Here is a 22675-nt window from a genome sequence, read left to right on the forward strand (position 1 = left end):
AACACTGTTACTTACATGTTTTAGAAACACCTGGCTATTGGCTTCTGTTTAGCTAATGGAAATGATTATATTAATATTTATAGTTGGCTGATAGAAATGTGATTAGTGCAATCAGTGGCTTAAATGCAACTAACAAGGAAATGTTGTTAACATGTTTAGACCACGCTGATGACCACATTTGGTGTTCTGAGTCTATACTGTGACTGTTTTCACAGAATGCCCATCATTATGTTGCCTTGCCTATTCATACATGGCTGCTGTGTTGAGAATGGCATTTACAGCAGTCATTTACCAGAAAGTACTGATGAGATTACTTTCTACATAATTGTCTTGTCCTTTTGGATGCTTCTTACTGTTCCAACTTGCCTCCCCCGGATTTATGAGCAAACTTCCAAATAAACTGCAGGCGTATATCTTAATTTTGTTATAATACATGTGGAACATATACAAAGCCATGAAGAAGAGTCGAGGTGGCACAGTGGTTAGAGTGCAGTACTGCAGCCACTTCAGCTGACTGTTAGCTGCAGTTCAGCGGTTCAAATCTCACCAGCTCAGGGTTGACTCAGCCTTCCATCCTTCCGAGGTGGGTAAAATGAGGACCCAGACGGGGGGGGGGGCAATATGCTGACTCTGTAAACTGCTTAGAGAGGGCTGAAAGCCCTATGAAGCGGTATATAAGTCTAACTGCTATTGCTATGATGGTGAACCTATGGCACATGGGCCACAGGTGGCATGTAGCACCCTCTCTGTGGGCACGCGAGTCATTGCCCCAGTTCAGTTCCGCCACACATATGCGTGCACACCTCTCGCCAGCCAGCTGGTTGTTGAGCCTCTGCTGTGCATGAGGATGCATGCATAGGGGCTGCACATGCATTGCATTTTGGGGGTGCACTTGTGTGTGCTTTGGGCACTCGGTCAGGAAAAGGTTAGCCATCACTGGTCTAGAGGCATTCTTGTAAAGAAATACACTTCTCACAGCAAGTATCTAGTTTTGTGCTGTGCCACTTTCCTGAAGATTATTACCTGACATCTGTGAGATCTGAATGTGAACCAGGTTGCCCTCTCTTCATCTCAGTATAGCTTTCTGTTTCTTTACTTTTTTCAACCCTGTAATGCCAGTTTTGTTTGGAAATCCTACAGATTCTGTAAATAGAAAAAAAAACATGTATAGGTTTTGTTGTATTAAAATAGTAAGAATGATAAAATGAAAACTAGAAAATTGGGTTAGGGCTTATGAGAAATGACTTGAGTAACTTGTATAACTTGTTGAAAGAAGCTTTTTGAAATCTGAAGCAAGTATAGACATGCTGTCTTCTTCCTATCAAATTATATTTGCTCATGATCTTAGGTTGAAGATAAAATTTAACCAACACAAAACAAGCCTGTATTTAGTCTTGGTCTTTAGAATTACCAAATACTGTAGTGTTACCATAGGCAGAGTTTCTTTTGTATTTGTATAGAGGAGCCTCAAATTCCAGAAGCATTACATGGTAGGTTTAATGAATTAATGTCTGATTTCCCTGCAGCTGATGTGACAAGGAACTTTATAAGCTACTTCCCATTGATCCCTCCTTTCTAACTCTTTTGTGTCTTCAGCTTGGAGAAAATGATGAAGAGCTCGGTTTCTACAGTAACTACAGCCGGCAGGCAATTTTTTAAGTGTTCTTTTTAGACTGCAAAGATGCAGTGTATTTTGTTTCTTTAGAAACTTTTTTTTCTGTTAATCTGGTGCTTTAAATTTTTCCTGGTTTAAAGCCGTAAAGGATGGTGAAATTTATACATGTGAGCAAAGTGATTTTAATCCAGATGGTTGTTTTTTTAATAAAAAGATGTTTAATGGTAATAACAAAATAAAAAAAATAAAACATAAAGAAATACATACATTCTCAAAGAAATAATAGTGTAAAAAGGACTTCAAAAAAGAAAAAAGAAAACGAGACGAGAATGAAGTTAAAATATATTGTTATAGCAGTCAACAGTAAAGAATGCACCTGTATAATATAAATATTCAAGTGTATACAGGTTGTCCTCAACTTACGTTAATTTATTTAGTAACTGTTCAAAGTTATAATGGTACTGAAAAAAGTGACTTATGCCCAGTTTTCACACTTACGACTGTTGTAGCATCCTCATGGTCATATGAGCAAAATTAAGACATTTGGCAATTGAGTCATATTTATAATGGTTGCAGTGTCCTGGGATCACATGGTCCTCTTGTGCAACCTTCTGACAAGCAAGGTCAATGGGAATGCCAGATTCACTTAACAACAGCTTGACTAATTTAACAACTACAGTGATTCATTTAACAACTGTGGCAAGAAAGATGGTAAAATGGGGCAAACTCACAACAAATGTTTCACAGACTGAAGCAGGGCAAAGGCTAACAGAGTTTGTCAAGAGAACATGCTGTTTATAGCAAACACTTTTATCCAACAATCCAAGAGATGACTTGCACATGGATTTCACCAGATGGTTAATACTGAAATCAGATTGATTATATACTTTGCAGCCAAAGATGGAGAAGTTCAGTCAGTAAAACAAGACCTCGAACTGATTGGCTCAAATCAAGAGCTGCTTATTGCAAAATTCAGGCTTAAATTGAAGAAAGTAGGAAAAAAATAGATATGATCTAAATGACATCCCTGAATATACAGTGGATGTGATGAATAGATTTAAGGGAAAAAGTCTGGTACAGAGGTAGTATTCAGCAGGTTCTGACCAGTTCTGGAGAACCCATAGTGGAAATTTTGAGTAGTTCGGAGAACTGATAAATACCACCTCTGACTGGCCCTGCCCCCATCTATTCTCTGCCTCCTGAGTCCCAGCTGATTGGGAGGGAATGGAGATTTTACAGTATCCTTCCCCTGCCACGCGCACCAAGCCACAGAACCGATAGTAAAAAAATTTGAATCCTACCATTGGTATGGTAGACAGAGTTCCTGAAGAACTATAGTTGAAAGTTTGTTACATTGTACAGGAAGCAGCAATTAAAATCACGCCAACAAGCAAAATCAACAGGGAAGTCAGATTCACTTAACAACTGTGTTAATAATATAACAGGGATTCAGTTAACAACTGTGGTAAGAAAGTTTGTAAAATTCACTTAACAAATATTTGTTAACAACATACATTTTGGACTCAATTGTGCTCATAAGTTGAGGACTACCTGTACTGAAAAGCAGAGACATTGCCAACAAAAGATCCATATAGTCAAAGCTATGGGTTTCCCAGTAATAATGTATGGTTATGAGAATTAGACCATAAAGAAGGCTGAATGCTGATTAATTGATGCTTTCAAATGGCGGTGCTGGAAAAGACTCTTGAGAGTCCCTTAGACTGCAAGGAGATCAATCAATTCTTTTTTTTACTTTTTATTTTATTTTATTCAGAAGAAAGTTAAAATACAAAACTAAATAAAAAACCAGTCAATTCTAAAGGAAATTAACTCTGACTGTTCTTTTGGAAGGACAGATATTGAAACTAAGGCTCAAATACTTTAGCCATCTAATGAGAAGAGAAAACTCATTGGAAAAGGCAAAAAGGGGTGGCAGAGGATGATGAGATGGTTAGATAATATCATTGACATAATGAATATGAATTTCGGAAAACTCCAAGAGACAGGGGAGGACAGGGGTGGCTGTTTTCATAAGCCAAAGGTTCCATACAGATATTAAAAAAATAAGGGTAAAGATGACTTATTTGTCTAGTTCCTCTAAATAGTAGGAAAGTAGCAGAGAATATACCATTAGCCTTTACTTTAGATGTGAGTACTATATAATATAATCATTTTATATATTCCAAAGGAAATCTGAACTGATTTAATACAACAAACATGTATTGATTTTATATTTTGTAAAAGACTATTCAACATCTAATAAAATTACAAGATGATATTTGTTTTTATTCAAATCAGTTAAAGTTACAACTAATTAATGTTGGTCGATTGCCTAGTTTTTATACACTCTGATACTGATAACTCTTAATAACAAACAGTATTTACTTACACTGCTGTTAATAATCTTTGTATCAACGTTAGTATTTGAAATTGGATGATAATTAGCATCCAGAGTGTGGGCTTTACCTGCTTTTGGTATAACTAATATAAACCTGATTGAATGCTGCAGATGCAATTCCCTTATCAAAGATCTCATCATATAATTGGCAAAATTTGGCACTAAAAGGTCTGTAAAGCTTTTATAGCACTTTTAGGATATCCATCCAATCTTGGTGTTTTACCACTTGCCTGTTTTAAAATTATTGGTTTAATCTCTCTCTCAAGTAATGGGGCAAATAAAAGTTGTTTTTGCATATCATCTAAATACAGTAGATTTTATTTAGAAAACAATTCATTCAATACATTTGCTATACAATTCTGTCTTTGTAGGTTAAGACATCATCTAAAAGTTCTGTTGGCCACCTATAATTATAATTAGTTTTTCTTTTCTAGAAAAAAAAAACCCTGATATGTTTGGAAAGGAAATTAACTTAATGATACAATGGGCCAACTGATATGGAGGTGAAATTTTATAAATAATTATATTTCAGGCAATGCTGAGTCTGTCTATATTATTATAAGGCCTTAATACTCTGTGAGAGATTTTTTTTCTGTTTAAATAGTATTTGTTTGTAAACCATTTTGGCCTAAAAAAAAGTAAGGAAATCTTCACATATTTTAGCCTTAGTCAATGGGGTGGGTTCCCTTAGGATTCCATCAGTTGACTTAATCTTAATTTCATATTATGTTTTGAAGAAATCCTTAAAGATATGTTCAGAATGACCTATATGCCAATTTTTATTTATTTGTAACATTTATTAGCCGCCTATCTTGCAACAGAGTAAATCTGGGTGACTTACAATATTAAAAGTTAAAATTGTATAATAATATAAACAGAATTCTATAAAATCAGTGTAGCTAAAAATATGAAGGGAAGGAGTATGCTAAGAAGAGGAGGGGGTGGAATTTTTAAAATCTATTCAGCTACCCCTAATGTGAAGTCCCTCTGTTGGAGCCCCAAACCAACTGGCACAGCCAGATCTTTAAACTGTTACCAAAGGTAAGGCGGTTGGAGCTGACCTCACTCTAGGGAGGCAAGATATTCTAAAGGGCATGTTCAATGGCAGAGAAAGGTTTTCTCCTGAACCCCACCAGCTAGAATTCCCTGGCCAATGTGGCCCACACTGTGCCTCCTCTGTCAGCACGGATAGGGCAGGCCAATTCAAGTGGGAAGAGATGTTCCTGTTGTCATATACTAGACCCATATGTCAGTATTGGACTGTTATTAACATTTTCAGTGGCAGAAACAGGACTGCAAAAAAATTCCCTTAATACACTTACATTTTTGATTTTTTTCAAACACAAATCCAGATAGGAAGGAGGGGTGGATCAGGATGGATGAATGTGATCAGCAAAGATGCTCCACTTTGTCTTTGTACTATTCTTAATCATCTGAGTTTTGTGAAACATAGTACAACATTGCTTTGAGAATAAGTTTGTTAAAGCATTAGCCTCATTGTTTCCTGATTTAGGAATCATTATCAACCTTCATGCTGTTTTTTATGCCACTTCAGAATTTATTAAATGATTATTGATTGCAGTTTTAGTTTATAAAAATTAAAAGTAAAATCCACAAAAGAACAATTTTCTAAATGAATGTGATTATATTTACCACTTACTTATATTTAGTACTTACTACAAATATATTCATTATGTAGCTTTATAACAATTGAACATACTTTCTTTTTTACTATTTTTATTAATATGAATGCTGTTAAAGTTACACAAATAGAGAAAACCGTAATTTCAGTTAGTTAACACCTTTGGTTTTTTACTTTTCAGGTGTACATTCAGGTTTCCCAGCACAAACATCAAGATAACATTTACAGCTTTATCCAATGAAAAGAGAGAAAAACAGGAGTCCCCACAATCCCCAGTGAAACCTGTACAACCCCAGATTTCTCCCCTAACAATCAACATTCCAGACAACATGGCTCACTTGATCAGCCCTCTTCCCTCTCCCACAGGAACCATCAGGTATTTTTATATTGTGTTGCTATATTTAGGTTTATCTTAGAACTACAAAAATGTGATATTAATCTGTAATTATTTTATTAATTACTGATTTTAAATTCTGCAATCACATTTAACTTATCCTTGGAACAAATTATTTTTGATTTTTTTTAATGCCACTTAATCATGTTTATTGGCATTAGATGAAACTTCAGCAATCATTTTTGGTTAAATTAGAGATGGTGGTGACAGTCTCATTAATTTCAGTGTGGGCTTGACCTATTTAGACAATAAGGAATGTACATATGTGGGTCCTTATTTGAAGAGAAATAAATGTATACATTTGGGGACTTAATATGTATCTGTTATGTATTATTATTGACTTTTATGTATTCATCTGATTGTGAGTTGCCCAAGTCCAGAAGTAACCTATGGATGGCTTCACATAATTAAAAAAGCAATGTAATATTAAAAATTGCTCTGAGGGAACAATTGAAAAAATATTTCATATGTTCCAAAACTAGAGGGACCCGCCAGGCACTCTAACCCACTAAATGCCATTGTTTAATTGTTAGGACCTGAAGTAAACCATTCTATCTGATCATAGAGAGTAGGCAGATACTATTAGAGACAAATATTCTCCAAATAACTTGGTCCTAGTTCACACAGAGCTTTAAGAGCCAAGGTGGCGCAGTGGTTAAATGCAGCACTGCAGGCTACTGCTAGATCAGCAGGTCAGCGGTTCAAATCTCACCGGCTCAGGGTTGACTCAGCCTTCCATCCTTCCGAGGTGGGTAAAATGAGGACCCAGATTGTTGGGGGCAATATGCTGACTCTCTGTAAACCGCTTAGAGAGGCCTGAAAGGCCTATGAAGCGGTATATAAGTCTACTGCTATTGCTATTGCTATTGCTTTATAGATAGTAGTTAGCATCTTAAATATTTTCTGCAGTTCACGAAGCAGAGGTGTTATATAGGCATAGCAAGGCTGCTGCATTGTGGACTAACTGTGACTTCTGAGTGGGCAGTTTCATGTAGTGATAGTGCTTAACTGCCAACTAGCCTTACTGAGACAAATAATGCTGAGGGCAGAAGAGTATATTCTTTCTCTGGTCTTCTGATTTCTTTAAATGGGCTCATAATTTAATTGCCATTGAAAATCTAGAATTAAACCTGTTTTTAGTCTCTCAAGGGATTGTTTTTGGAATAGAATATTTGCAAAGATTTTCCTATAAATATATATCCTGATATCTGTGTCCTTTTAATTGTCATTCCCTACTAATGTTAGTATAACCCAGACAGCTAAAGAATGTTTGTTCAGGAAATTACATGTAGCTGAAGGAAATTACTGGCTACAATGATATATATTCTGTGATGAAATAGACAACTCTTTTCATACTGTTTTACAGTGCTGCAAATTCCTGTCCATCTAGTCCTCGTGGTGCAGGTTCTTCAGGGTACAAAATGGGTCGTGTAATACCATCTGACTTACATCTTATGGCTGACAATTCACAGTCAGAAAATGATAAAGAAGCATCTGGTGGAGATAGCCCAAAGGTGAGATTCTTTTGATTAAAATCCAAGGCATTTTGTTAGCTTCTTCTTTTACCACATTTAAATTGAGAAAAGCATATTCAAACGTAACAATTTTAATGATATACTGTATTTTTTGGAGTATATGCTGATTGCCCCTACATGAACAGCAGACTAGCTCAATTAGTGAATTGTGAACCCAAAGATAAATGGCCACAAATACAGAAAAACAAAATCATGCACTACATGATCTTTTTTTGTGCTTCTTTTAAAGATATTTTTTTTTTGCTATTTATAAATCATAGAAATGGGTGGATTGGCAAGTAGAGAGCTGTAAACTCAGGAAGCAGCATGTTTGAGCAAAGAAAGTGTGTGCTGATTAGTTGAAGTTCTCAGGTAGGCCAAACTACTGTTCTCTAGTTATTTTAGACTGAGCTTAGTCCCTAGATGACCAACAATATGCTTAGGAGTTGCAGGGTGAATATAATTAAGAGAAAAAGGGCATGGTAACAGTAAAGTACAATAGGGGTATTTTACACTTGGAATAAATTTTGGCAGGCAGACCTCTGTATGTGATAAAATTGAAAATGCAAACATAATAAAATGAAAAAGTTGTTCAATGTGCATGATTGTATCTCTTAAGAGATAATGTCCTTTGTATTAAATTATAAAGTTGGTATTATATTTCTAATGTTCCTGGAGGGATGAGCAATTTTCATTATGTTATTATTTTTAATATTTAGGATGATTCAAAGCCACCTTATTCCTATGCACAACTAATTGTACAAGCAATTACAATGGCTCCTGATAAGCAACTTACACTAAATGGAATTTATACGCACATAACTAAAAATTATCCTTACTACAGGACAGCAGACAAGGGCTGGCAGGTAAAAATTATTAATATTGTTTTAAATGAAATGAGCAAACTGGTGGATTAAAGTTAGGCATCTGCAAAGTCTATAATTTGGGTAGATTATTTTGGAGAGATAATTCTGGAGAGCTATTTCTTTCTTAAAATCACATCATTCTAGTTACTTCAGGAATGGTCTAGCTGCATTTTCTGGAAATTGATTGTCTAAACCAGGAGTTGCTTTGTAATGTTTCAGAGGAAACATGGTACTTTGAGGTTCTTACCTATTCTTATAAACTATTCCTTTCCTGTAGAATTTCTTCATAAAATAGTTTACTTCATAACTTTTAATTCTTAGTTGCAAATTGTGCCATTTCTATTTCTATACAATCTAATTTTGATTGCAAAATTTGATGTTGAGATATCTTTACATATAGAAAGAATATATTAAAATTAAACAGTTTAATATTAATGGTGTATAGAATGTCATATGTGCATTGTTTTGTGCAATGTGCTCATATTACTGGATGCTTACATTTATCAAATCAAATAACATTCATTCCAATTTCAATAACTGTATATTACTATAGATTCATCCTAATTTCTATTGCTTTTGAATGTATGAACTCTGAAAAAAAGTCTATGGTCCTCTTGTTTTGCTCACATTAACATATAATGTGTATATTTTGAAGGGTTTTTATTATTATTATTATGGTTGGTTGTACAATCAACCTGATGTTTAAACTGGATTTGGCATTTTATCCATCTGCTGAGTTGTTCTCAAGGATCTGGGATAAGCAGATTTGTTACTTGATGGTGGTAAAGGTATCGCCGCAGAATGTAAGCTGTTCCAAGCTGCCTTTTGCAATTGACTGATGATGATTTTGTCAATGCCGATGGTTTTCCAAGTGATACATCAGATGTTTTGGGATTGTATCCAAGATGCCTGTTACTATTCTTACTATCTTTGTTTTTTTGCCACAGTTGTTCTACTTCTGTTTGCAGAACTTTGTTGTTGTTATATGTGGATTGTTTACAGTTAAACACACTCAGTCTAAAACTGGTGGGAGCTTAATTTTTCAAGTCCTAATCAAGGACCTAAGAATAAGAAAGCAGTTTAAGAATATGAGCCGTTCTAAGTGGGATTTTTTTTATTAGAATGTATTCCAACTTAATACTGAGATGGATGATTTCTTTGTTTTCTTTTATGACTCACAGAATTCAATACGTCACAATCTCTCTCTGAATCGTTATTTCATCAAAGTACCACGTTCCCAGGAAGAACCAGGCAAGGGTTCCTTCTGGAGGATAGATCCTGCCTCTGAAAGCAAATTAATAGAACAGGCTTTTAGAAAAAGGCGGCCAAGGGGAGTACCTTGCTTTAGAACCCCACTGGGACCTCTTTCTTCTAGGTAAGGTATTGAGGACGACAACTTAAGCATAGCAGTGCAGAGGCTTTCCTTTAAGTGCACTTCAGGGTCTATTGACTGAAGGATGATCATTGCTTGTCTAAACAGAGATGTTTATCAAATAAAGAAATGATTGGGGCACAAAGGAAACTATTACCATTTTCTCCTTGAGGTTTGATGGTGCTTTTATGATTACATCTGATTGCAGTACTAAGGAAGAAATGTTCCCTGGAGTTGTTATCGGCTGTATTCACACTTTAAAGATCTAGCAAATGTATTTGCATAATATACTAAATATAATTATTAATTTATTTATTCAGTTTATATGCATACATAACATATTAATACTAATCTTGGTTAGATTTTCTTGTGGCTTAACCTATTATGCAAACCTAGACTGTCTTACTTAATCTTTATTCAATGTGTTATGTTAATTGGGAGAGAAAGGGTTAATTCTTGCTGTATGAACATTTCCACTGTTTTAGTCATGCTAATTTCTTTGCCATTTGTGTTTTTGTAAATGCAGCATGTTTCATTTCTTATCTTAAAATACTGGAATGTAAGAAGTTGGTTATGAACTGTGGAGATAATATATTCCAACCTGCTATCCAGTTGAGGAATCATAGAAGCAGTAACTGAGAATAGTTATTCCTTTAGTGTACATATAGTGCTGTAACACATGTAGTTGGTTCATGACTGGAGACTGGTGTGTAATCAGCCTGCTCACAGTTTAGTGTTACTTACAAACACTTATTGCAACCTATAGAATCATCTAGTCAACTTGAGCTGATTGCAGAAAGCCCTGGTTAGTACTTTAATGGGAAACTATAAAAAGATTCCCAGCCTGTAGACAATATTGAAAAATAAAAAATTAAATTCTTTAAAAAGGCAGTAACAAGCCACTGCTATATTGTTGCCAAGAAACATATTCATCTTTCAGACTGCATCCATATAGTCACCAAAAGTCAATCTTAATGAAAGAAAGACTATGTTTACTTTTAGCAAACAAATCACTTGATATTTTCCTCATAGTCTCAGCCATTTTAAAAAAAGAAGAAAAACCTGTAAAAAGTGCTTGGGATTGAAGAAAACAGCGGAGAGAAAAGACAGTAATACGTAGTATTTAACCTTTTCCAATCACACGTTGTGTTTATGTTCCAAATTACAATTCCCCAGAAGCATATTCTCTATGAAAATTTTATGTTCATGTTCTCACAAAAAAGACATGCTTGGAAACTTCAAAATTGACAAATAGTTTTATCCTGTTAAGTATTTGGAATAATTTAATAATTTGTTAAATTAATAGTTTAAAGAATCAAAAAAGACTTGAATTAGAAGTGAGTAAAAGATTGAATTTATAGCTTTAAGTGAGGAGTATAAATATCATTTCATTTTCATTTCTTGTTTCAATTTAATTACATTTAAATTTTGTTTAAACTGCTATTTATTACTTAGGCATTGTCTGAAACATGCATCTTGGTGAAGAACTGTTTATTTAAAATAAGTCTTGTGCTTTAGAGAAGATATGAAAGTACATTGAGTGGAAAAACCAAGATTAAAGCATTTCACTTTAAATATAGAATGTAGGACATGTGTTTCTATTATTAAAATTCTCATTAATTTCTGGCCCATCTATACCACTTTCTCATTCTGTACTTCTGAATAAATACTTTGCCTGCCTTTAAGTTACCTCTATAAAGCTTCTATAATTAAGAACATCCACTGCTATTTAAACAGCAAAAAATCCTTCCTCTGGAATGTGTACAGATCAGATAATTTTTTGTTGGTTACGGTAATAGTTGTTAATTTTGTATCTAAAAGTGGCCATTTCTGTTCTTTATTTGCAGAAGTGCCCCAGCTTCTCCTAATCATTCTGGAGTATTATCTGCTCATTCGAGTGGTGTGCAAACCCCAGAAAGCCTGTCAAGGGAAGGGTCACCTGTCCCAATGGAGCCTGAGCCAAGCAGTATCCAGCCAAAATTAGCAGTAATACAAGAAGCACGATTTGCACAGAGTGCCCCAGGTGAAATTTTCATGCAATGCTTATGAACTAAAATTACACACAAGAAGATTATGTGGATGATTTAAAATACAAGGATTCTAGAAATTTTACATGAAAATAAAATATATTATCTTAGTGATGGCAATGTTATGTAGTATAAAAATGTTGCACTATGGCAGGTGAGAGCCAGATGCAAGTCCAACTTTAGTCATGAAAATTCATTGGATGACTTTGTGCCAATCACACATTTGGCTCAACCTATCTTACAAAGCTGGTTTTGTAGGAATAAAGTCAAGGATTATGCCTATGCCCATTCAGCTATTAGAGGTAAAGATTGGATAAATATACAATATATAAGGCATAATATAAATGTTTCCTCATACTAAATAATGGCTGATAAATTCATAGTGAAATAAGCTGTGATGAACGCTGTTGCTTCCCAACTCTAAATAGCACAGTTCTGTATCTTATTGCATTTTCACATTGCTGGATTACAGCAAAAATTCTGAACCATGTAGACTGGGGTCCCCAACCACCAGGCCATGGTTCATTACTGGCCGTGCCTATTTGAAACTGGGCCATGCGAGCAGTGAACTGGTGCATATACATGGCCAGCTTCACTTGTATGAGCAGTGGGCTGATGCTCATGCATACTCATGCAGCTCTACTTGTGCAAGTCGAGCTGCATGTGCATTCATGCCAGTTCACGGCTCATAAATTTAGCTCACTAGTGCTCATGTGCACCAGCCTGCCACTTGTGCCACCTGGTTCCCCTTCCCCTCCCTCCCAGGTAACCCCCCCCCCAAACCCCATTTTACTAGATTACTAACATCCTGGCCAGTTCATGTAAACCTCAAAGGAGAAAGGGTTAATTTTTCTGATAGCCTGCAGAGGGATGGGAGTCTATAAAGTGGTCCTTCGCTCTAGAGCTCTAGGTATTCTACCTCATTACTATCAATCTCTCCCCACCTCCTTGGGTGAATGCATGGTAAAGGTGAGATTGTAATGAAATGGGGGTGAGGCAGGAGACTTATTGTATCCAAAGTGGCTATTATTCCAATTAGACCACCATGAATCTTTTTTTAAAAAAATGGAATAGTTAAGCTTGGAACCAAGAAGAATTAAGCAGACTTTTTCGACACTAGAATTGTTCAGTGCCATTGTCATCAGCACTAGAGAAAGTTTTGATGGTTTCAACAATAAGTTGATGTTGGATCAAAGTTTTTCCCACTGAGGTTACTGCTGGCAGCAGCAGCAAATTCTAATGCTGAAAAGAAGTATTGGATTCAAATTTACCTACAGTGTTATGCCTGTTTCAAGTTGGAAGACCATAGGTTTATCAGAAACTATCTGTAGGTGTGAAAACAATAAAGAACCCATCTTGGAATTATTTCCATATAATTCTTGGTTTTGAGCCTGAAATCAATTTTGCCAGACTGAGGACTCTCCTATCTGCATCTACAGTATATACTCTGTGAACTATTAGGAGGCTGGCTTCACCCCCTTTCTCTCACACATGATATCTGAGCTACGTTGCCTCTTACTCTTCTGGAATGCACTTCCTCCCTTCTGGGGAATCTTCTCGCTATAGTCCATACCACAGATAAAGGTCATGTGACACACCCCAGCATGCTGCAACCATCATCAATACAGGCCAATTTCCAAGCACCCAAATTTTGATCATGTGACTTCAGGGATGCCAAAACATTCATAAATGTGCGGACTGGTTGTAAATCACCTTTTTAGCATCATTGAAACTAAAACAGTTGTTAAATGAATGGTCATAAGTTGAGGACTACCTGTAAATGCATTGTTTTATTTTTAACAATTAAACAGTATAGAATGAAGTCTGCAGAAAGGGAAAAGCAAAGAACTTTCTGAGACATACCTAGAAGGGCTAGAAAATGAAAAATATATGTTGCACCTTCAGTGGGTGTACTCTGTCACTGAAATATAACAGTACAACATTTTATGTATAAGTTTTTTTTTAAAAAAATCAGGTTGAATTTTAACCTGATGTGACTGTTGAAGAGGTAATAATTCCTAACCCCACTGGATTAATCTCTGAGTAGTTAGAAGATTACTTGAAGGGGGCGGGATCATGGCTCTTTTAAAAAGGTTGTAATACATTTATTTTTACCTTTCTTTATAGGATCTCCCTTATCTAGCCAACCTGTTTTAATTACTGTACAGAGGCAGCTGCCACAAACTATGAAACCTGTCACATACACTGTTGCAACTCCTGTGACAACATCTACGTCCCAGCAGCCTGTAGTACAGACGGTTCATGTTGTTCATCAAATCCCAGCTGTATCTGTCACAAATGTGACTGGATTAGCACCAGCAAATACTTATACTGTAGCTGGGCAAGCAGTGGTTACACAAGCTGCAGTGATGGCCCAGCCTAAAGGAGAACCTCAAGAGAATGGAGATCACAATGAAATGAAAGGTAAAAATAATATAATGATTTGTTGAAATAAATTTCATGCTGATTTCTTTTATGATATGCTGACTTTGATGTTTATTTACTACTTTTACCATTTCAAACATGTACCTATTTTTTTCTCTCTCTAGTTAAAGTGGAACCTGTACCCGCAGTTAGCCATACAACTCTAGGAGCTGCCAGTCGCATCATTCAGACATCTCAGACTACACCGTTACAAACGGTTACTCTAGTACAACAAGCACCTCTAGGTCAACACCAGCTACCAATAAAAACTGTAACGCAAAATGGAACACACATAGTACCTATCACCACAGCAATGCAGAGTCAGGCTAACACTGGTAAGCATTTTAAGTTGAGTGTTACTCGTCACAAATTACCTATTGTAAAAATAATATCCAAAATAAATTCATCAGTTTCCTCATATTGTTGACTATTAATATGTAACTTCTATTTGGATGTTATTTATAGTCTAAATCTACAAATTTTGTCATAAACATTTTTGCCTATCTCGTTTTTCTTCCATACTAAATTAGCAACTGGCATTGGATAAATAGTTCTAATTGGCAAAAAAAAAAGTCTTCAACTTATGTCCTGCGTCCTACAATGTCATAAGATGCCTTGCAGAGCTGAAGAAAAAGTTCAGCTCAAAAGGAAAGTGGAAGCACAAACCTGCTCCAAACTACCATGGTAGAAGCTGGATCTAAAGGAAGTCATAGGTAGCAAAAAGGCTGCTAGGCTGCTTTGGAAAGCAGCTCTCAGTGCCTCCCCCACCTGTTAGGTAACAACCCACATTCCTTTAATGGTGGAATCAGGGAGACCAGAGACTGCTTCACTTAAGAGTTGTCACCAATTGTGACCTTAATGGGCAGGCTCCATTACAATTGTAAGTCAAGGACTACCTTTATCTACTTAGATAGAGTCCCTTGAATATGGCCACACAAACTTATTTCTTTTGTGGCTTGAAAGTTGTCCTAGTCATCTTTGGAAATTTACTGCTGATCTGCTATTGCTTTTAATTTCTTATATGATTAAGTACCGTCTTTTATCTAGCCATATACTTTTAAGGTAAATTCAAGTGCTGCAAGACTTTTTTAGAAGAGCTTAGAACAAATTTTAATCTGAGATTTGTGTATTTTAGGTAATGTAGAGAGGGGAACTTCCCCGCCGCACTGAAAGCGGCGGTGGTGAGACCCCTCCTGAAGAAACCATCCTTGGATCCAGCTGCCCTTAACAACTATCGCCCGGTCTCCAACCTCCCCTTTTTGGGGAAGGTTGTTGAGAAGGTGGTGGCCTTTCAGCTCCAACGGTCCTTGGAGGAAGCAAACTATCTAGACCCCTTCCAGTCAGGCTTCAGACCCGGTTACAGCACAGAAACCGCTTTGGTCGCATTGATGGATGATCTTTGGAGGGCCAGAGATGAAGGACATCCCTCCATCCTGGTCCTCCTTGACCTCTCAGCGGCTTTCGATACCATCGACCATGGTATCCTTCTGCGACGACTGCGGGAGGTGGGAGTGGGAGGCACCGTATTACGGTGGTTCTCCTCCTACCTCTCGGACAGGTCGCAGTCGGTGTTAGTGGGAGGGCAGAGATCGTCCCCAAAGCCCCTAAAATATGGGGTGCCGCAGGGTTCGGTCTTATCCCCCCTACTATTCAACATCTACATGAAACCGCTGGGGGAGATCATCCGCAGGCACGGGATCAGATACCATCAATATGCGGACGATACTCAATTGTATCTGTCCGCCCCGTGCCAAATCAATGAAGCGGTGGACGTGATGGACCGGGGGCTTGAAGCCGTTATGGACTGGATGTGGATTAACAAGCTTGTGCTCAACCCGGAAAAGACCGAGTGGCTGTTGTGTTTTCCTCCCAAAGATTTGACCAATAATCCAACACTCAGGCTGGGGGGTCAAATTTTACACCCCTCAGAGAGGGTTTGCAACTTGGGAGTCCTCCTGGATCCACAGCTGTCATTCGACCACCATATAGCGGCTGTGACCAGGGGGGCATTCGCCCAGGTACGCCTGGTGCGCCAGTTGCGACCCTACCTGAATCGGGAGGCCCTCACAACAGTCACTCGGGCCCTTGTGACCTCTAGGCTGGAATACTGCAACGTGCTCTACATGGGGCTGCCCTTGAGGAGCATCCGGCGACTTCAGTTAGTGCAGAACGCAGCCGCGCGAGTGATTGCGGGTGTACCTCGATTCACCCGCATTACACCTATCCTCCGCGAGCTGCGCTGGCTACCTGTCGATCTCCGGATGCGCTTCAAGGTGCTATTGATCACCCATAAAGCCCTACATGGCAGTGGATCTGGATACTTGAGAGACCGCCTTCTGCCAATTACCTCCCTACGACCTATAAGATCTCATAGATTAGGCCTCCTCCGTATTCCATCGGCCAGCCAGTGTCGGCTGGCAACCACAAGGAGGAGGGCCTTCTCAGCAGTGGCCCCGACCCTTTGGAACGAGCTCCCCGTAGAGATTCGTACTCTCTCCACCGTCCAGGCCTTCCGCATAGCCTTGAAGAACTGGCTCGCCCGTCAGGCCTGGGGATAAGGACTGTTACCCCGCCCGAATGTAGTATGCATGTTGTTTGCTATTTTATTATGTGTTGTAATCTCAATGTTGTATTCCCCCCTCCCTTGGTTTTCTGTGAGCCGCCCTGAGTCCCCTCAGGGAAAAGGGCGGCCTACAAATACAAATAAAACCATATAAAACCAAAAAACCATATAATGTAATACTTGGTTGCAGGGTAAGGGTTAGTGGTGATTTGTTTGGGTTTAATATATTCTCTCCCTTCCCTTCAATTCTTTTTCAGCTGCTGCAAGCCCATTACACATGTTAGCAACTCATGCATCTGCATCCGCCTCTCTTCCAACGAAACGTCAGAATGGAGATCAGTCTGAACAGCAAGACTTAAAACGGATCAAAACAGAGGATGGGGAGAACATAGTCATAGCTGTGAATGTTGAAACCCCACCTGTGGCAGTGAGTGAACAAAGCAACAAGAACTAGGAATGTGGAGGAATAATTCTTTTAAAAACAATGGTCCTTGGTGCCAAAATGAGACCTTTAAACATCTAAACTTTTGAACATGTTCTCTCATGGCGGGGAAAGGGGCCCTGTGACTTCATCTTTCAGCACTGAGAAACACAGGTGGCCTTAGAACTCCTTAATTTAAAAAAAAATAGTCTAAAAGATCCTAGTCCGGAGGCTGTGACCCCTCCCCCTTCCATTTCTCCTTGCTGTTCCGAAGAGACTCTATACATACCTATACATTGAGAGGAAAAAGTTGGGGAAGATAGCAACTTTAAAAACCTATTTTAAAGATTGAATATTGGAATATATCCCAGCATGATAAGTTCTTCTTCACGTGATTGGATTTCAAATGATTGTATATTCCTCAAAGGGAACAGAGGCAAGGAGCCATTTCCAACATCTTGGCAGCTAGCCTTTCATAATGACCTACCCAATGCAGTTGTTGGTAGATATGCAGTATTTTGTTGTTCACATGTGGAATTAGAAATTTTTGATGTGTACTTTCATTTTTTTTTCAAAATAATGGGGTCTTTGACATTTCAGATCACTCCATTTCTACTCCAGAAACTTTGGAATCACATACTACTTTTCATGTGAAATTTTGTTTGGTAAAACCGAATGTAGGGTTTTTTAACCAATGGAATGATTTAATTTTGTCCTGTTAAAGTTCAGATAAAGCTAATTTGTTACATCTGCAAATTTTCATATTTTAGCAGTTGCCTGATAAACTTAATCAAATTTTATTACCTTGTGTAGTGATCAAATGCTTCTTTGGGCTTGCATGTTACTGATTAGAAATACAGTGTAAATGAACTGTTAACTGACGTAAAGAACTGCTATGAATTTGACCAGAGCTGCACTTATCTGTTTCTCTTTCTTGCTATCTTTTGCTGTTTGTTACTTTGTGTTGACTTTGTCCCTGGCAATTTTTTTCCAGTCTAAAGTAAAAAGAGTCGCATAATATTGTGTATGTTTAAAATGACACTGTTCATTTAGAAAAAAAAATCTTTATCACATGTCCTTTTAAAAAGATAAAAATATCTTGTCAGAGATATATTGAATATTTTTAAGCTAAGCATCCACCAATAGAAATATAACTTAATGAGTTTAACTTTTGATGTCCTAACGAGACCTTCTGAGGTCTTCATTAAAGAGTGGCCACTGTAGTTTTCTAACAGTGGCTACTTATAGTATAATGAAATAGTTTTTTTTAATATGTGTTTGACGGTTGGAATATTTTAAAGGTTTCTTCTCCGAGTTGTGAAAGAAGAATTCATGTTTTGTTACTGAACTAAACTAACAGCTGAGACTGTTCTTTAGTCCCTTTCACATATTTAAGGTGAGTTAAAGGTGAAGACTGGGCTTTAACCTTTGATTTGTCTTTTGCTTTTTTTTTTTTTTTGCTTTTTGGGCTATAATTTATATGTTTTTATCATTTCAAGAAGAATCTGTATTTTGATGATGGACTGAAATAGCTTGGAATGGCTTACAATTTTAGTCAGTTTTTGGAAATGTTTTATCAGAAGACCAAATATGAGAAATATGTACCAAGTATCATGTTATCCCACACGGTAGAGCTGCTGTTACACTGTCAATGAAGATAATACATATTAAACAGATTATGAAAAATTGATGTACACTAGCTGAATTTATAACAGCCGCTATGGCTGGGTGAAACAAAACATTTTCTGTATCTGCAGCATTCTACTTTTACTGCTGTGGCCATCTAATTCAGAAGTAATGATATTGCATTATTAATAAAACATTTGGTTATAAAATTGCTATTTCATGAATAATTAGGAAAAATGATGCAAGTTTTTGAATAAAAAAATCTGGTAAAATGTTTAAGACAATCAAATGACTTATACTGAAGTTCTCTCATGTCACTGTAGTCTTTGTAGTTTATGAACTAGGTAGAGAAGTCAATACAAAATAATTTAATTTGAAGACTGTTAAATCTATTGCTCTTACCTTTCTTTCTCTGCTTTCATGGCTATTTTAAACCTAAGCAAGATGTTCCAGAAATTGTTGCTTTTTCCTGTTATTTCATTTTTAGAAATATGTGAATGCTGAAGAGTAAATTATAAGGCAGATTTACTATCTCTTCTGATGTCATAGCTCTTCTTCTATGACAACAGATACTTTCCTCCTCCCCACTCCCCCCAAGCTGTCCAAAATCTGTTCTAGAAGTTTAAGAAAACCCATGTTTCAGATTTTGAGGGCACATTGGCAGACATGTGAAAATAACCTTCATTCAGGGCAGGAGTCAAGCAGTGGACATGAACACAATGCTATGATCTCCAAATTACTTTTGTGATGGATGTTTGAGATACTTGTCTTAGCTTTATTTAAAAATAATTCCATCTGCCTAGCAGACAGGAAAAAGAAACAGCCATACTTAAAGTTGGGAACTTTTCCTGCAAATATTGCTCTTTTTCTTACCAAAATTTTAACACTCTGGTTTCTATAACCGAAGAGTTTGTATGAAAATAAACACTGGATAAATCTTAGTTTAATATTATAACTGTTTCATTCATGTTGCATTGTATGATAAGTACACATACAAAGCGAGAACTAAGATGCGCAATTATAGAATGTAGGGCTAGTAATATTGCTTATCATCCACTAACAATGAGGGGAATTATTAGTGTTTTTTTTTACCAGAAAGCACAAGATTTAAAATTAGCTAGTGGTACAGTGAAAAAGTATACGTAATTCTTAAAATAACAAAATAATAGAAAATCAGAAAATGGTATCAATAAATATTTACACAGTGGGTCTTTCTAATGTTTTGTACAAATCTTTAGGATGATGGAGCAATTTGTAATTGCTTGTGAGTTGAGAAGCCAGTTTGGAACTACTGCTGCCAAATATTTTTGTAAGGCAACAGTTTGAGCATTTTGTGGGGGTAATGGCCTTATTCGAGAATGGGAAAAGGGTAATTGGATCAAACATTTTAAGAATCATTGTATTAACAGCTGATTGTACTGAATTTCTGAACTTGTTGCTTTGTATTGGTTTCCAAATACTTTAGGGTATTGTTAATTAAGTTCATTTTAAATGACAGAAATATCATTTTTAGTTGTCCCTCAGATACTAGGGCATGTGAGAGTAAGGTCAGTGTTTCATAGATGAAGAAATCTGATCTTTTATTGGTAGTATATCATAGCAGTAGTTTATTCATTGGAGTAAATTCAGTGTCAGGAAACAGCAGGTGTAGCATCAGCTATTAGATTTCTAGATGATGGTTTCATAAAAGACTGAGCAATGTCAGAGCTTGTACTTGGATGAGAAATCATTTTTTTAAAAAATCCCAAAATTATAGATTCCACTGAGGCATCCCAAAAGAAAAAAATCCCATGGAAATTGATGGCAAACCACTTGTTTTTGTCAACAAAACTACATTAACCTAAATACAGTTAAATTTCCTGTGATATATATGAAGAAAGAATGTAGGTCGATTGCATTTCTTAGCACATATACTGTAACTAATAGCACATGAAATGTAGAATATTTCAAATTGCAGTGTGCTGAATTTTATTACAAGAGCGAGTTTGGCATCAGGTTAGAAACTGCAAGAACATGAATCTTAATCCCACTTTTGACAGGAAGCAAGCTGGGTGACTTTGGGCTAGGCAAACCCTCTCAGCTCTTGGAAAAAGGCAGCAATGGCAATCCTGAAAATATTGCCAAGAAAACTGCAAGGAATCATACTATAGGTAGTCACCAAAAGTTAAGTGATTCAAAGACACAAAGGAAAAAAAATAGAATCTTACAAGAATTGCTGAATTTACTTTTTACCGTATGTACTTATAAGTATTTTTCCCTTTAAGCAGCCAAGGAACTAGCAGCTGGGTTTGTACAGTATGTGAAGCTAATGTCAAATAAAATTCCATTATTATGAATTACTACAATGCATGAATCCAATCTAACAATGCACTAATGTCCTTAGCAATAGATGACATAATCATGTCCCAATTATGTTTTGGATTCTGATAATCACGTGTCTTGGTGTTTATCTGATCATAGCAAACAGATTTTGTTATTTGTGTCTCTTTGTTCCCTTACAGGTCCTAACACAACATGAATTGGATACTGCCCATAAATATACATGCTACTTACTGTAAATTATTGTTACATTGCAAAGCCAACTACATATAACCCAATGAGAAGTTGCATCTCACTCCTAGGATGATTCTATTGAGGGAAATAATGTGCAAGAGGTTTAGGTATTTATCTCTTCATTCATTAAACAGATTTGTTTACAAATCTCTTTTCAGACAGGTTGAATTGTCTGAATAAATCACAATTGGATGGGTTCACACATGCTAAAACACAAAACAAACCATACAATGGTTTAAGCCTTAATGCAATGATATGAACCCAATGGCTAGCATATTCAAATGATATTAAGTCATTTTACCTGGTGAACCTGATTATTACTACCTTGTCTCCTTTATCCAAATTATTTCCATTTAAGCTCAATTTAGAATATATAGCCAATATAATTTGTTCTAGAAAAGCCTAGTATAAACGTAAAGAGCTGGCACATGTTATTGTGTGAATTATTTTGGATCAGGCAGAATGGCTTGACTGTTTGAACATTGTTTGTCTTAAAGCATCCTGAAGTTGGTCTGGCTCTTAAGGAGTCTGAGGTCACATAAGCATTCATGAATAGCTTCTATGCTTTATATATTTGGCAAAAAAATTATTTAAATTGGATGTAGAAATTTTAGCAAAAATGTAGAAATAAGAGGCAATTTGAGAATTTAAATCATGTATTCTTAGTGTGACATAAAAACCTAGCAAACAGATTATACTATAATTACATTGAATTATTTTAATATTTGATATGAGTAAATCAATGCTTGTTTTCATGGTTTAAATTTAGATAATTGAATAATGGCCCTGTCATCTGAATAGCAGTATTTAATGTTTAAAAGCCCTCTCCCATCAATATGAATTCTGGAATGCAAACAATTCCAAATACAATGAAAAGTAATAACAGTAGTGGTTTAGCCTTGGGCCTCTAAACAGAGAAGCAAGAGTGGCTGCAGGAAGAAATTATTGCAGGTTTCTTTGTATTGCAGTCCCTGGAAGGCGGGGTAAACTGTGGAGACCCAAGATTGGGAAATGCTCATTCTCGGCTCCTATGGAATAGCTTTGATCCTGCATAGGTCACCCCCCCCTTTTTTTTTAAAAAAAGGGCTGTAGCCAACAGTGTCTTAGCATGTCATGAATACCCTATTTATAAATAGAGTTTATTTACAAACCAGTACTGAAAGCAGTGTGAATGGAAATTAGTAACTTGAAGTTGAACTTCAGACAGCTTTCAGTGCAGCACATTAACACTCGTTTACCTCAACAGTTTTTCCCTTTGAA

At 36.6% G+C, this 22675-nt stretch overlaps 1 protein-coding gene across 1 annotated transcript in view; it reads left to right on the forward strand.

Moving 5' to 3' along the window:
* FOXK2 (forkhead box K2) overlaps positions 1-18141 on the forward strand; it is a 40283-nt gene extending 22142 nt beyond the window's left edge. Inside the window, exons 2-9 of the mRNA XM_014065071.2 lie at positions 5837-6031; positions 7416-7563; positions 8283-8429; positions 9611-9804; positions 11649-11824; positions 13956-14252; positions 14378-14587; positions 17073-18141. Of these exons, the coding sequence (XP_013920546.2) occupies positions 5837-6031; positions 7416-7563; positions 8283-8429; positions 9611-9804; positions 11649-11824; positions 13956-14252; positions 14378-14587; positions 17073-17269 (1564 nt within the window). The 3' untranslated portion in view covers positions 17270-18141. The remainder of the gene's footprint in view (positions 1-5836; positions 6032-7415; positions 7564-8282; positions 8430-9610; positions 9805-11648; positions 11825-13955; positions 14253-14377; positions 14588-17072) is intronic.
* The last annotated feature ends 4534 nt before the right edge of the window (positions 18142-22675 follow it).

Source organism: Thamnophis sirtalis, unplaced genomic scaffold (genome assembly GCF_051295495.1).
Source record: "Thamnophis sirtalis isolate CommonGarterSnake01/CBP01778 unplaced genomic scaffold, rThaSir2_p1.2 scaffold_3, whole genome shotgun sequence".
Classification (NCBI taxonomy): Eukaryota; Metazoa; Chordata; class Lepidosauria; order Squamata; family Natricidae; genus Thamnophis; species Thamnophis sirtalis.